This window comes from Nesoenas mayeri, assembly GCF_963082525.1.
Source record: "Nesoenas mayeri genome assembly, chromosome: 2".
In the NCBI taxonomy this organism is placed as follows: domain Eukaryota; kingdom Metazoa; phylum Chordata; class Aves; order Columbiformes; family Columbidae; genus Nesoenas; species Nesoenas mayeri.
This window is the reverse complement of record NC_137543.1, coordinates 86,682,720-86,700,004: the sequence shown is the minus strand read 5'-3', so window position 1 is coordinate 86,700,004 and position 17,285 is coordinate 86,682,720. Positions and strand designations below refer to the sequence as shown.

General features: G+C 35.3%; 1 protein-coding gene across 1 annotated transcript in view; it reads right to left on the bottom strand.

Annotated features, from left to right (window-relative positions):
- CDH10 (cadherin 10) overlaps positions 1-17,285 on the bottom strand; it is a gene marked incomplete at both ends in the record, with an annotated part of 60,078 nt that overhangs the window by 34,019 nt on the left and 8,774 nt on the right. The window contains one exon of the mRNA XM_080338637.1: positions 1,431-1,725. Coding sequence (XP_080194763.1) covers positions 1,431-1,725 — 295 coding nt within the window. The remainder of the gene's footprint in view (positions 1-1,430; positions 1,726-17,285) is intronic.

Genomic DNA, 17,285 nt, shown 5'->3' with positions numbered 1-17,285 from the left:
GCTGAATGACCACATTCAGAAAATCCAGGAACACAATACATTTTAAACTAGTTACAGTTCCCTAAATTATGTTCACTGTACTGACAGAATAAAGTCTATTACCCTCAGCACAATTATTTCTGCAAGATAGAGGGTTAATACTCTAAATACATTCATTTTTTTTAAATTTAATTTTCTTTTCAGCTTCTCTTTTTTTCATATTATTTGTTATTTTTCTGCAGTGCAGCAAATTTTGCACTTTCCAAATTTGTACATTCTATGTGGATGTACAGCTACACTGGAACCTGATGTCTTGAATATTTTTGAATCATTGAAATAATGTCTTGGATGTTTGAGAACAGTTAAGAAAAAGATGATTTTTTGGTAATTGAGACTGACAAAAACACAAACCAGCAGATTATAACTGAATCTTCTACAATAGCATAATATTTTATGTAAATACAAAACCATTTTCAGAAAATTTTCCAAAATCCAGGAAAGTAAGTATTAAAACATCAATGCCTGTATATACAAAACATCTCAAAACACTGTCTGATCTAGTTCAGATAGTAGTAGTAATTACAATAGTAATAATAGTCAAAAGAGTTATTGAAATCGATGTGTGTTTTCTGAATATTTAGTAATTGATATTATATATGTATTTATACAATGAATAAATGAATACTAATTTTTTAAAGGAGACCTTATATATATTTAAACTTTTCGTTGTTTTTTTTTTTTCCTTAAAGAATTGTATGCACTAATTAATAATAGCTCATATTCCAAAATGTTATTTTTTATGATCCTAGCCACAACTTGGTAGTTAAGATAGGAACTGAAAATACGTTGAAAACAGAAGATTAACTCGAGCAGCTGTTTAAGATTCTTGAGTCTGCCATTTGTGAGAGAGTTAAGGGAGGAACTGAAAGCACAAGAGGATTTGTCCATACACTAAAAATCTGAGAGCAAAGAGATTAAAGAGGGTGTCTACCTTCAGACACTGCATCAACAGCACATAAGTAAACATATAACTCTCCTCAGCCACAGAAAGGGTGAAAGTGGAGACAACTCTCCATTCAGTGCTTACCACCACTGGGGACTTACAGCGAAGATGAAAGGAAAGAATTTACTGAGCTTTCAACAGACCAATTTAGTGATCTTATTCTAACAGTTCTTAAGAAGGAAGGCTATTCACCATTAATTACTTTCTATTTATATTTATATTCTAAATCTATGTAAATGAATAATTTTAATATTCTAAGTAAGAATAGATCTTAAATCACAACAATCTGTTTCTGGGTGCAATTCCAATATTTGAACAAATGAACCAAAATGAAGAATACTTGAACCATGAGGCAGAATTCTGAACAGGACTGATTTTTCAGATGATGGGGAAATTATTCATCAAGTAACATAGAACAGGCGTTTGTGCCCCAAAATAAAGCACTCACCCACTACTGACATTTCAGGAACGCTAGCAGTGTAAATTTCTTCTGGAAATGTTGGTTCATTGTCATTGATGTCATGGATTTTGATGACAAACTCTGATTCAGGTTCCACTGGTCTCAGGGTTCTTCTATTAATAGCTTGGGCACGCAGGGTGTAAAAGGCTTTCTCTTCCCTGTCAATTCTCCGAGTAGCATGAATGTCACCTGTTTTCTCATCAATTATAAAAAGAGTACCAGCCCCATCTCCTGACAAAATGTATTTGAGGGATCCATCTCCCTTGTCCTGGTCAGAATGAAGCTGAAAAAGAAGAAAAACAAGAGTATTAATTCAGAAATACTGAAAGATTTGGCTTTGTTGTTGTTTGGTGGGGCTTGATTTATTTATTTATTTATTTATTTATTTATTTATTATAATTGTTGTATATTAAACCATTCTAAGTGCAATAGCATATTTAATACCAACAAAAAAGTAACTAACTGGCAGTTATGGTGTCATACTGAGGCATATGTTTCCTAACTTAGCTCCAAGAATCTTTAAGCCTAACTGTTTTGGCAGATTTTAGTTTTGCAGCAACACCTGTTCTCTGTTAAGAAACTTTTGCACCACAATTCTTAAAGAAGATTTTTATGTTAATACTGACCTTTTCCTTCCTTGAAGAGATCTTATTAAAAATTCACAACCTGCTGTGCTAGTTGTAAATTCACTGAGCAGATAAAGAACACGGCAGAATACATTACAATTAAGGAAAATAAAACAACTGGTTCCATGTCATACTATTTTTTTTCTAATTTCATTTCATATTATTTATATTTCTCCACAATTAGAGAATGTTTCATTTTAAGTCATTTTCATTTTCACCCCATCAACTAATGTAAATAGCCTAAAGGAAAGAAACAGATTTATTAAGCATTCAGTATTGATTTAATAGCAATTATGTAAGTAACATAAAGCTTAAATTCATCTATTAATGACCTGTAGTGCTGATGGACTTTAGTAAATCCATAACAAAAAAGATATTCAGTTATATTGCTTTGTTCAGTAGAGTAATGCTCACTTGGTCTTTTGGACACACTTACTGTAATTTCTCTCGTCACCTTGTTGGAAAGTTCTTTCCAGTTTAAATGGTTTCATAATTGAATTAAAGAATCTGGCATTCAGATTTATGTGCACCACAAAATGTATTTTTTAAAATTATTTTTGGTTCCAGCAGAAGGATGAAATCAAGTAGAAAATCTGATTACAAAAATGAAGTGCAAATATAAAAACTTTTTTAAAATCACACTCTAAAACTATCAGAATGTTCCAAACTCTTTAAGACATAACTAGCACATTTTCCCTTTCTAAAAATAATTATTTGAACATTCATTTAAAAAAAAAAAAAAATTAGAATTTCAGTAATATTGTATTTAGTCATGTGAAGGGGTTTTGTTAATTTAAGCTCAGATTTCAGGTAATGAAAAACATTGTACATGTAACCCAGTATAAATATCACAGAATCATAGAATCATAGAATGCTAGGGATTGGAAGGGACCTCGAAAGATCATCTAGTCCAATCCCCCTGCCGGAGCAGGAACACCTAGATGAGTCTACACAGGGACGTGTCCAGGCGGGTTTTGAACATCTCCAGAGTAGGGAACTCCACAACCTCCCTGGGCACCATGACATGCAGTCATGGAAATATGTCTCTTTTTTATCTACGAATATTTTTGATTTTGAATGTGGCTTTTCTTGCCTTTTGTGCTGAAACCAAACATACACAATGGAGTGATAGGATAAGCTGAAGTCAAACAATGAACTTCTTTGCCATTAAACGTTTTACAATACTGAGTATTTCCTACACACGTGCAATATGTGGAACAGAACAAGTGCATGTAGAAACTTGGATCAAAGCCTTTATGGTAGTAATTTAGAAAACTGCCATTGTTTTGAACTTCTGTTTTCTATATAAAGGTTTTCGTGTTTTCTTTCATTTCAGAAATAAACCTTAAGAAACACTGTAAATATTTATCAAATAATGACAAATTAAACTTCGCTTATATTATATATAATGTACATGTTTACTTTATAAAATACATATTTTCTTACTACTTTCTGGATTTCATTCCGTATTTAATAAATAGAATCCTCCACCAAACAAAGTAGGAAAATAGAAGTGAAGAGAAATATTTTACAAATAAATCCTATTCTTTTCCTTCCATCTCTCTCATTGACTTCAAACTGAAGGTTTCATGTCATTCTCACTCCCCTTTTGGGAAATGAATTTTTGCTGTGAAATTTATTCCTTTGTGCTCTTTTCTTGATGGCCTGTTCAAGTTGCGACCTTTCACCATTCTAAGTAACATTGGTATTAGGAGACTGGACAGTACCTTGCAGGCTGAGGCCCATTTTATAGCATCGTTTAGTGTAACTAGTGCTGAAAATCCTATTAAGTGTTTTCTTCTCCAGGTCTTCCTAGGGTTCCACCTTTTCTTCAGAAATGTTTCAGTCCTAAGAGCTCACTGTTTGTCCATAACCACTGGATACAATTTTTCCACAGAAAAGTGGCGAAGAACAGCTATAGGAGGCTGCTCTTCCTCAGACATGCCCCAGAATTACAAAATAAAAGTCTGTTTGAGCAAGAAAGATTGGCAGAAAGATAAACCTTTAAATGGGCACGTTGCAATTTTCCTATATGCTTTCCAAAGTCAGATCTGGTATTATAAATTCTTACCAACGCTGACAACAGTACATTGAGACTGCAGTGCCTGTTCTTTAACTCAGAAATCAGTTAGCAGAGTCTGGCAAAATCCATCTCCAGAATACTTTCTATCTCCAGAAGAGCATAGCCCCATGCAGACAGATCCCAGGAATAGTATCTAGCCAAATTTAACTCACAAATCATGCATGGAAATTGTTTTGGAGAGTGATACTTGGCAAAAACATGCCAGGAATGTAGCAATGCCAACAACCACTGCTTCTAGTGCCTGGGAATTTTGCCTGGTACTAGAATCATAAATACAGTATAGTGAAAAGAACTTGATCAGAAAATGAAGAAAATCCCTACACTACAAAATATTAAGCTTTTGAACAATTCTATTTAGATCTAAATCAGAATGTCAAGGATTTTAATATAATAATTTGTCTAATATGTAAGGTACCGCCAATGCTGATGTTCTTCCATTGCTATTTCTGTAGCTATCTGTATGTAAAAAATTCCTACTAAGCTGATTTGGAAGAGAAAAATATTCTTTTTACACCACTCACAAAATCATTATCCTCTTACCTCTGAAAAATTCAAACTTTATACATTTTTTCTCACCTATATTAGCCAAAGGACTGGAAAAGGAGCTGAATAAAAGATTTTGAGATATTCACACAAAGGCTTTAGGGAGCTGATAGTTGCTCTTCAGAGTAACATAATTATAAGAAATACCAACCTGCATAGTTTAGAACACTTTACATTATAACACTTTGCATTGTCTAAAAACATTAATCATTTCACTTTGGACTACTAATCCAATTTAAATTTTATGTATACACATAATAGTCCACAGTTACTTTAGAAGAACTTCAAATTCAGAACCACATTTCAGAAGGTCCTCTTGGGAGACTAGAAAGCACAAAGCTATAGACATAATGAACACAGCATCCAGGTATAATTAAAGGACTGAAAATGTGCATTATATATGAGCAAGGAAAGATAATACCTCTCATTTCATTTTCCTAGTTCTTAATTCAATCAAGATGTTATTAGAGGAATCAAGATGGCTACAGATCACTATGTGTTTGACAGCTTTGAACACTGAATCCTTGCCCATTTCTGAAATGCATGAGCGGTGTGTCTATCAGCACTGCAAAGTTTTGTCATTTTACTGTAGTATTAAAAAAGTCCTGCTAAATGCTCCTTTGCTACTTTTAGTATAAAGTGTTTCCCATAGTTATTTTGTCTAATGGGCATCTGTGATTCATCTCAGCCAAACTGAGAAATGGAGAGACATCTGTTTCATTTAGCAATTCTATTGCACAAAATGATCAGCTGTAAAGATGTGGTTTTGTTTTTATATCTGACACTGATATTTTGCAAACTCTTGTTTCAGTGAATTTCTGCTATTCTTCAACAGAAATCCTTCCCTTTTCAACTGACAGTGGTAGGCATACTTTATATATAAATTTTTTTCACTGTATAGAAAATCAGAATATCTGATGGTCTTATTTTTTATAGTCCTGTTTCATTAAACATTAATTGCAGTTAATGTGAAAGACAATTTTGCATATTTGGTTATCGATCTAAACTGGTTGAACAAACTTTTGAATTAAGAAGGATTTCATATGAATGAAAAAGGAACATGTTGCTTAGTAGAAGATAATAAACATTTAGAGAAGGTAACAAAATAGAGAGTTATGTGAATACTTAAAAAGGAAACTGAATCATCAATCTAAGACAGAGAGAAAATGGTTTTAAAAGGTTGTTTGTTTGTTTGTTTGTTTTTACAATAAAACCAGAGTTAAATAAAATAAAATACCTTTGTCTTCAAGGTAAATGCAACCATAAATAAAATGGACTAATGAAAAAAACACCATGATCAAATTCAGCGCAATATCTTATTAGATCTGTAAAATAACTTTGTAAAAGGTCTTTCAGAAGACCTCAGATGTACAACATAATAATTCTGCTTTAAAAATTACTTGAAAATTACAACGTGGGTATTCTATGTTAATTGACTTCCAATGATTCAAATCAAACCTGTCAATTACAGAAGTGTGGGTTTTCTTTCTCCTTCACCCCATGAATTCCACCCAAGTCTGAATCTTCTAATTGACTATTAAGACTGTGGATTTTTTTCTAACAGTATACAAGGTGTTAATCCTATTTTCATTAAAAAAGGCAGAAGATGCTACTGTGAAAAAGAGAGTCTTTTAGATTGGTCATACCCATTCTATCATACAAACTACTTCTGGAATTTGAAATTATTTATGACAATGCCAGATAAAGACTTTAAGATTTTTAACACCTGTTTTTATATAAGTTTCAGTTTTGCAAGTCCATCTATGAATTTTCAAATACTGGTATTCAGATAAATAAGGACCAGAATATGACAGTATTAATAAACCAGTATTTAGTTTCAAATTTTACTGTAGGCATTGTTATAGTTCAAATTGTTATTTTATCTTAAATTAATATGCTATAATATATAGGTGACTTACCTATACAATTTACAGTTTTTTGCAGCCCAGTTTTCCACAGTCTTTACCAAATGACAGGCTATTTCAGTATTACCTTACTGAAGACATTTTTACTGTCCTACTTTATAAAAGATATTTTTATTTGTATAATGTAGAAAATGTATGAGTTTACTTTCTTCTGCAATACATTTTTCAATATTTTGACTTAATCCAAGTATCGCAGTAACAATGAGACCGCAGTACGCTCCTGAATTACTTAATCTTTTAGATATTATTCAAATAAACCCTGAAATTCTCCTAATTGTGATGACAAATTTCAGGGCAAATTCTAACTTATTAACTCTTTTCTAAGTAATCATATTAACCATGTGATGCCAAAATACATCTGTGGAAGCATTCAGAATTCATTCTAGGTTTTCTGCAGTACATATTACAATATTAGCATATTCATTACATACTTTTAGAATAATAATGATAGTCTAAACATAATAACAATAGTTGGCAGATTTGACCTGGAATCAGTGGAGAATAATCAATAGAGACTTCCCACAATGGAGATATTTATTTTAAGCATCATGAACTGAACTATAAAATGATGCAGTTGTTTAACATTAGCTGCACTTTAAGAGATTTTAAAGCCTTCAGTAGCTCATGTCTTGTACAATATTCTCTTAGTTGCCAGATTTATCTGTCAGGGCTTTGAGCCAGATTTTACTCACCAAAGAGATTCACTTATTTAAACTTATTCTTAAGGTAACATTTAAAGCAAGCCTCTCCAGAATTTGCACTGTTTTAGTGAGACATGCCACATATTTAATTTTCTTACTCAGTTATATTGTCAGTTTGCCAGTCCTGTGCTATTGTGTGTTATTCAAAAGAGGACACAGGTGGAAAGGAAAAAGGCACATTTCCAAAGGAAGTTTTTTTGAGACAAGGAAAGAAAAGGAAGAGTAAGCTAAAATGGAAGCATAAGAAGTAGTGCAAGATGGGGAGAGCTCTGAAATTTTTTTGCTTGCTGAGAAGAAACAGCAAACAGAAATTAAAACTACAGTCTGTAGTGAATTTTCCGATTATATTAGTTTACTTTAACTTGATTCATTATCCAAAGGAAAGATAAAAATATTTGTTAGCATTTCTGTTGAGAAAGATTACAGTAGTTCCTTTCTGTTCAAGATTTTCATTTGTTTCTACCAAAGTTTTAAAATGGTAAGAGATAAATTAAAAACAATAATAATTTTAGGGTTTCTTTACACATTTTTTTCATCACTAGACTTGCATCTTTTGCCCATTATTGTAGCTTATTCTAAAAGGATTCACAATCTGGAGGTCAATGGTTCTGTCACCAACAAAGTCTTCTAAGATTTCAGCTGAGAAAGGCAGTTTCTTTTTTTATGACACATTATATGAGGAGCAGACAGTCTTACATAGATGCACTGCCTCAGTGTGCCAATAATCAAACTCTCTTCTCAAGACAAGGTCTTTAGCTGATGTTCAGAGGGCTAGAACAAGAAGTTTTGGCTTCATTCAACTGTTGTAGATTCCATTCCAGAAGACAAACAAGCATTGAGCTAACATGAACAAGAGACTATTTGAATTTCATACACCATAGAGTTCTTGCATGAGCCAATATGCATGTTCTCTTCCAATTTTAGTGTAATAAATATAATCCCTACATCAGGTGAAGACAGAAGGTAGAGAAATGTCACTGAAACTGAAGTGCCCTTACGTTCAGATAGCTTCGCTGTAGACTTCTGGATGTATGGTGACCTTATTAATGTTTATAAATATATAAAGGGTGAGTGCCATGAGGATGGAGCCAGGCTCTTCTCGTTGGCAAACAATGATAGGACAAGGGGTAATGGGATCAAGCTGGAACACAAGAGGTTCCACTTAAATTTGAGAAAAAACTTTTTCTCAGTAAGGGTGACAAAGCACTGGAACAGGCTGCCCAGGGGGGTTGTGGAGTCTCCTTCTCTGGAGACATTCAAGACCCACCTGGACATGTTCCTGTGCGACCTCACCTAGGCGTTCCTGCTCTGGCAGGGGGATTGGACTAGATGATCTTTTGAGGTCCCTTCCAATCCCAAACATACTGAGATACTGTGATACTGTGATATGCAGATGCAAGGGAATTATTGAATTAAATGGAAAAAAAAAAATCCTGTGGATTAAACAATAAAAAAAATTGACTAAACAAAGTAACGTTCTTTGATCCTAGTCCTACTCAGCATGATGTGTCACAAGCCTATATTGCTACTTCCATGAGTAGTCTCTCTACACTAACCTGTGATCTCAGTATGGAAATATGTCTGATAAGATTTTCCTCAGGCTTTTTTTTAATATATATTTTTAAAAAATGTTTTATGTTGTTTGGCTGCTTCTGAATAATTAAGTAGTTTCCAGAATAATCTCGCTATTCCACCAAGAAATTAACTAGGAAGTCTAATATGATGAGACAACACATGAATTTCATTTACTTAATTCAGAACAGCTTTTATGATTTGAAAGTCTTGGGTTTTTCTGTTTAGTTTGGGTTTTTTTTAAAGGAAATGTCACCACTGATCCATATTCTCTCTGCATTACTGACAACAAAGAGATAATTATCAAGCAATTTTAAGTTATTTTTTGTTCGTTTTTCTGTTAATAGAATTTTTTATTATACCTTATATATATTTTCTTAAAGTAGCGTAGTTATTAACAAAACAACCATTAAAGCAACATTAGCTTTTATATATCCTAATGTATGATTTCACTATGCATAAAAAAGCATCATATTTTTTGTTTAAATGAATGCAGACAGCATTTGAGAATAGTGATGCTTAGTTAATTTTGCCTTCTACTAGAGACCATTTAAAAACACGTTAAACAAGATTGTCTTTGTTTCCATATGAAATCACTGTAACATATAAATTGGTAAGAGCTGTGAAGACTTTTTACCTTTATTAGGTGTGCATTTTCTCCACATGAATATTCTAAAGTACATGTGTCTTTGGAAGAAATATACTTATAGGAAAAATCAAATATGTCACAGAGAACAGAGTGACAATGTCAACACAGAAAGTGGAAGATGTCACCTAAGATGGAGGGTATATATTGGAATTAAGGAATAAAAAATATTAAGGGGTTATTTTAATAATCTCCAAAATAGTGATAGCCATGATAACATAGTATTATTGTTAAATTTAATCCTGAGGAAGGGAAGAGAGGGAAAGAGGGAGAGTTTTTCATATGTCTCAGTAAACTACTGATGAACTTCAAATGATGCTATATCTAATATTATAATATTTCAAATAATGAAGTATGAAGTTGTCTTGGATCAATCCTGGCTTAATTTTACATCCCAGTGAGATCAGTGGAGCTGTTCATGTAATAAATGCATAGTCCAGGGGAATATATTGATATCTTATAACTCTACTGGGGTAGTCACGGTATTAAAGGTAGATCCATGAGAGAAGAGAGGAGGAATATATGTAAACCCTTAAATGCAACTGACAGTTTTATTTGCCCATTAAATTTGTCTCTCATTTTACTAAATTATGAAATTCTTTATTCTGGAGAACAGTATTCTCAAGAAAAATTCTTTCTATACAGCAATTACTAAGAAAAGAAATTATAATTTAAATCATGATATACAAGTGCAGTACAGATTGCTTTAGGTTGTTAGAGACTTCTGGAGGTCATATTGTCCAACCTACCCTACTCAAACAAGACCAACCACAGCCAGTTGTCCAGGACTCTGTCTATACAGCTTTTGAGTATCTCCAAGGATGGAGACTCCATGACCTGTCTGCACAACCTGTGCTAGTGCTCAGTCACCCTCACCAAGATAAAAGTGTTTCCTGATGTTCAGAAGAACCTCCTGTGTTTCAGTTTGTGCCCATTGCCTCTGGTCCTGTCACTGACCAGCAATGAAAAGAGTCTAGCTCTGTCCTCTTTGCAACCTCCCTTTCATGTATTTCTATATGTAAGATCCCCCCTGAGCCTTCTCTCTCCTAGGGTAAAGAGTTCCAGCTCTCTCAGCCTTTCCACATATATGAGGTTCTCCAGTCCCTTAATCATCTTTATGGTCTTTTACTGGACTCTCTCCAGTGTGTCCATGTCTCTCTTGTAGTGGGGTGCCCAGAACTGGACATAGAACTCCAGGCGTGGCCTCACCAGTGTTGAAGAGAAGGGAAGGAACCCCTCCCTTGACCTGCTGGCAAAACTTTGCCTAATGCATCCATTAGCCTTCTTTGTGGCAAGGGCACATTGCTGGCTTATGTTCAACCTGATGCCCAGCACAACCACCAGGTCCTTTTCTGCCAAGCTGCTTTCCAGCTGGTCAGGTCCCAGTAGATACTGGTGCCTGGGGTTGTTCCACCCCAGATGCATGGCTTTGCACTTCACCTTGTTGAACTTCATGAAATTCCTGTCAGCCCATTACTCCAGACTGTTGGGATACCTCTGAATGGCAGCACAACCCAGCCACTCCTTCTAATTTCATGTGATCTACAAACTTGCTAAGGGTACATTCAGCCACATCATCCAGATCATTAAGGAAGATGTTAAACAAGATTGTAGCTCATATCAATCCATGTGATATACTACTAGTTACTGGCCTTGAGCTAGATTTTGCATTGCTGATCAGCACTGTCTGGACCTGGACTTTAAGATGATTTTCAGTCCACTTCACAGCTCATCTAGCCTGTATATCAACAACTTGTCTATTAGGAGCTTATAGAAGACAGTGTCAAAGGACTTACTGAAGTCTAGATAGAACATATCCACTGCACTCTCTTCATCTTCCACTCCCACTTCTTCACAGAAGGTTATCAAGTTGGACAAGTATGACTTCCCCTTGGTGAAGCCATGCTGACCACTCTTGATAATTTTCCTGTCCTTAATGTGCCTGGAAATGGATTCCAGGATTAACTGCTCCATCACCTTCCCAGGGAGATGAAGCTGACTCATCTGTAGTTTCTGAGGTCCTTCTTCTCTCCCTTCTTGAAGATGGGGGTAACAGTTGCTTTCCTTCAGTCTTCAGGTACTTGTCCCAGTCACCATGGTCAGTCAAAGATTATTGAGAGTGGCCTTGTAATGAATCACCCAGCTCCTTCAGCACTCATGGGTGCATCCCATCAGGTTCTGTGGACTTATGGAAGTGTAATTTTCTCAAGTACTCCCTGGTGTGATTCTCTTCCATGAAAAGTACATATTCCTTGTTTAGTCTTTTTATCTAGTCTCTGGTACTTGGGGTTCCTGAAGGCTGGTCTTTCTATTAAAGACTGAATCACAGGATCTTAGAATCATTTCAGTTGGGAGAGACCCTCAGGATCATCAAGTCCAACAATAATCTAACCAAATTCTAGCATTAAACAATGTTCCTAAGAACTTCATCTAAATGCCTCCAGGGATGGTGGCTCCACCACTTCCCTGGGAAGCCTGTTCCAATGCCTGACAACCCTTTCCAAGAAGAATTGTTTCCCTAATATCCAATCTAAACCTCCCCTGATGCAACTTGAAGTCATTTCCCCTTGTCCTATCACTTGCTACTTGGGAGAAGTAGCACCCTCCATGCTACAATCTCCTTTCAGGTAGTTGTAGACAGCAATAAGGTCTCCCCGAAGACTCCTTTTCTACAGGCTAAACAGCTCCAGTTCCCTCAACTGCTCCTCATGAGACTCGTGCTCCAGGTCCCTCACCAGCTTCATTCCTCTCTTCTCCTCTCCTCTCCTCTCCTCTCCTCTCCTCTCCTCTCCTCTCCTCTCCTCTCCTCTCCTCTCCTCTCCTCTCCTCTCCTCTCCTCTCCTCTCGTCGCCTCACCTCGCCTCGCCTCGCCTCGCGTCGCCTCGCCTCGCCTCGCCTCCCTCTGGTACTTCAATGTGCTTCTTATGATGAGGGGCCCAGGATTCCTCAGGATTCAAGGTGGGGCCTCATCAGTGCCCGGTACAGTGGCACAATTACTTCTCTAGTCCTGCTGGTCACATTATTTCTGATATAAGCCAGAATGCTGTTGACCTTTTTGGCCACCTGGGCACACTGCTGGCTCATATTCAGCCGTCTGTCAATCAACACCACAGGTGCCTCTTTGCCAGGCAGCTTTCCATCCCCTCTTCCCCAAACCTGTAGCATTGCATAGGGTTCTTGAGACCTGAGTGCAGGACCAGGCACTTGGCGTTGTTGAACCTCATACAACTGACTTCAGCCCAATGATCTAGCCTATCCAGATCCCTCTGTATGGCCTTCCTACCCTCCAGTATATCAGCACTCTCACCCAACTTGCTGTTGTCCGCAAACTTACTAGGGGTGCACTCAATCCCCTCATCCAGATCATTGATTAATCAGATCTTCTGTGCTTCAAATTAAAAACTGTACTCCATAGTAATTACTTGCCCTTGCAATGTTAATTGGTGTTTTCAAAACTGTATTCTGAGTACTGCATCACTGATGGAAAATTGTATCTAACTTATGTGAACTCTAGTAAGCAATTGGCAGGGTCAGTCAATACTTCCATAAAGCTTCTATGACATTTGCTGGCATGTGTAAGACATCAGAAGCACTCTTTACCTAATCTCCCTTTTTCCTGATTTCCAATAAAATATTATACTATATTGGTTATGCTGCTGGTGTTTGGCATTTTCTGTTGTTGGTTTTTTTTGTGGGTTTATTTATTTATTCTTAATCTCCTTGGTTTGGCATAAATTACTGCTTTATCATCTATATCAAAAGCCTCTGTTCTTTTTGTTTTGTCTATAGATTCACAGAGAGATTTTACATTCTCTTTATCCAGGAATACGTTCAGTTTCATGAAGCTTCAGTTCTTGCCTTGTGCACTATTAGCTCCTAATTTGTTTTTTTTGGTAGTAAAAATAATTCCATACTATTCCTACAAAAGTTCCTATTTCTCTTTTATGGTACACAGACTTACACAGAGCTTGAAATATTTCCTTTCTCCTTCAATGACTTTGTTTTCTGTAGCACATCGTTACTGCTTCCTAGCAAATACATTAATATTTCTGAAATCTGTACCATCATTCTTAAATGAGAAGCCTTGATTAATCTCATGCAGCTCTTTTCAGTGTCACACCATTCCTTACTCCTCTAGCTTTACCATTTATTTTATTTGGCTTTTACTAGAAAATATGCCACTCCTGACACATAGAGAATGATCTGTCACATAACCTGACCTAGCTAAAGAGATAATTAAGCTACCAACTTCCTTATCTTCCAACTGTATTATTTAAATAGCAGAATCATTATGCTTTTTGAATGACCTAAGACATCCTGCTGATTGCTAAATGTATTTCTAAGTCCTATGAGGACTCTGTAGAGCTTGCATCCTCAGTAGCATCACTGTGTAAAAATGTGGCCATATTCCTGCATGGTAATTCTTACAAGTGACAAATATTTTTAAAGAACAAAAGGAGTGGAGGGTTCTGTGAAATTTCGCAAATAAAAAATGAATATCAATTTATAAAAGTCCTGTATCTTTCCTGTCTCTGTCACCTCATAGATGTATCTATCTGCTATTTGTCTATATTCATGTAGCCTCTCCTGGAGCTCATATATTCTATTTGTCACATTAATTTAGCATTTCACAAGTACCTCCACTTCATTATTTTTTTTTCCGAAATTTTAGCTTGGAACACTACCATTGCATTACCCTGTCCATCTTTTCTGTTTCCTTCCAGAAAATGGATTGTTTCATGATATTTATTTAAATGTGTGCTCTTTCAAACAAAATTTATATAGAACTGTGCTTTTTTTCCCTCCCTGTTTACTTCACGTCTTATACAATTGCATTAGTATTTTTTTCCCACTGTTAAAATTTAAAATATCAATATAATTTTTATCATTCAGTACTAAGCTAGATAATTTATAACCATGATATCATAGGTAGTAATATATGTTAATTACTATATTCACTCCAAAATAGTATTTCTTAAATATTTCTACTTCCTAGAGATCACATTTGTAGTGGAATTAGCAGTCATAAACATGGAGACTCGGAAATCTTAATTTATGCATGTTTTACATCAAATGCCATACCTCAAAAAAGGATATGTGAAAGTACTCATTGGAATAGGTGTTCTTAATATAGAAAGAAAAAAATCTTTATTATTACTTCATGTCTCTGCATATGAAGTGGAATTTATTCTCCTAATCACTATATTGTAGCATATGTACTTCTAACTTATATATCATTAAAAAAGTATTAAAACTTCTAAGGAAGAAAAGCATTTTGGTAATGTAAACTGGTTTCTAAACTAAATGGGGTGAAAGAGAGGTTGCTTATTTACTCAGGTATTTTTGGATGAGGAAGGGACAAAGTATTCTGCATGGTCATCTTTACTATATCATGCAGCCACTTTACAAAATACTCAGAATGGCAATCTTCCAAGTTCTCCTACAAAGTAGATTTGTTTTTGTTTTTCTTTGCCACTGCAGTTTCAACCTAAACCATTTCAAGTCAGCACATAAACTCTCTATTTCCAACTTCATTGTCTTAATAAATGTCATTTGTTTGAGAATTATTAAGAAAGGACAACCATTCTTTGGGCAATAAAATAAATCAGAAGTCACCAAAATATTGGCAATGAAGGACAGTATGATTACCTCAAACATTACATAAATAAGAAACTTAATATGTTCATGTCTTCCCATCACTGCTTTGAGATATATGTAGGCAAGTTGAAAGAAAAGGCTAGCTTGAGGGAATGAAGTAAAAGGTCAGAAGCAGAGAGAGCTTCTACGCTTTTCCCCAATATAATAATAACCCAGTAAAAGTTAGTTTGATGTGGGTCTGCACTGCATGTAGAACAATAATGTTAAATCCAGGTACCATAACTGGTCTGAAGAACATAGATATAGGAAATGAAGGAGCAAGGCTTTTTTACAACTAGGAAAAGAGGAACAGAATAGTTGAACAGAACTGTAATTGAGCACTGAGATTTTCTTTAATTTTTAAACATTCTTAGAGGTAGTCAGAATTTTTTCCCATAATAATTTTGCACACCCACCCATGTGAAGCTTACAGTGTAGACATCTTTGCAACTACATAGTTTTCAAAAGTACATTACCGTGAATAACTCAGAATATGAAGTTCCTTCTTTCAGCCCATATTTTCTATCTAGATGCTTGCATACAGTCTGTTTGGACATACCTTTTATCATGCTAAGCCACCTAACTATTCATTAATGCCTTTCTAAGTTGTTAGGTACGTTCAGACATGTAAGGTACCTTCCACCCGCATTTTAGGTAACTGGAAGACAGCTTCTCTTCTCAGACTTAAACAGTGTATGGACTCATCTGTAGTTGCACATTTAAAATTGCTATAGACCAAAATATTAGAAAGCAATTTTTTCCCTCAGTCGTCCAGTCCTCCTTTAACACTCTTAAATAAATAGCTGTTGAAAGACTCAGGAAACAGAATGAATTCAGTTTAAGGAAGTAACACTGATGAGTTGGACAGTGATGGTTGTTTACTTCTGCAAACAAATCCTACTCTGTCTGGCAGGGACTTCAGATACATTGGCTGTATAGCTACTTACTGCCTCAAAACAGAAGGGAGGGTTTGAAAGAACTTTCCATTACAGCCTTTTTGTTCAGCTTATTTTTAATTATCATCAAGGACAAAAACACTCTTATAAATATAAGGAAAAGCTTGAAGCAGAAAGACATTTTAAAAGGGTAAACATAAACTTTTAACTTCTTAGAACTCTCTCCCTCATGGGTATTTTCTTGCAAGTCAGTGATTTTCCCTCAGTATTACCCCCAGCTCTTCCTTGCTATCTGTGTATGTAGAATGTTTAAAAGGTCATCAGCATCTGATTTAAAAAAAAAAAAAAAAATCAAGAGAGAAAAAAAAAAACAAACAACCAAGCCTAAGGCATCAGCCTTTGAATTGCTGTTGAAATTAATGGCTATTTATACATTTATAATTTCAAAGAAGGTGTAGGTCAAACATTTCTAAAGCTCCCTTTTCTATTATGTTTTTTAGTTCATTGAATGAATGAATGTACTGTGATGAAGTAGATTCTACTTTTCCTGAGCTATGGCTTTGAATATAAATCATTTCAGTTTTATCAGTTCTTTGCTTTTAGGAATCTTTTTGTGACCAGCAGATACAATTTTAAAATTGAAAGAGAAATCGAACTGAGAAGAACTGGAGAGTTCAGACTTAACTACTCTGTTTCTTATACTATTTTGAAGCATGATGCTATTTGAAGTGCTAAGCATGATCATATACAAACTCTGAGTTTAGAAACCACCCAGGAGACCTATAACTGTTCTTTGAGAAGGGAGCAAAATGTGTCTTACTGGTGATTTTACACCTGCTGGAAGGATGCCATAACTTAGACTATGTTCCTTCTAAATCTTCCTGACAACTGATCAATGCTATTGCACTTTGTGCTTGCACGGAGCAGATTTGTCTCTTTTAGAAATTAGATTCAAAAGGCAGGTCACTGCTATTAGGATTATTGGGGGGGGGGGAGTTAACATTTAAAAATAGTTTCCTCAGAGACTGAGAAACACAGTGGCAAGAAACCAATGCCAGTCACTAGTAGGACCATACTGACAACTCAGTCTCATTATGACTTCTTATCAAATTCACATCAGAACCAAGCCTTATTCTGTGTATTAATTATATTTCAACTACCATCTCTACTGTTGTAGACATCTCCTGCTCTCAGAAAAGAAAGTCTGCCTTAGT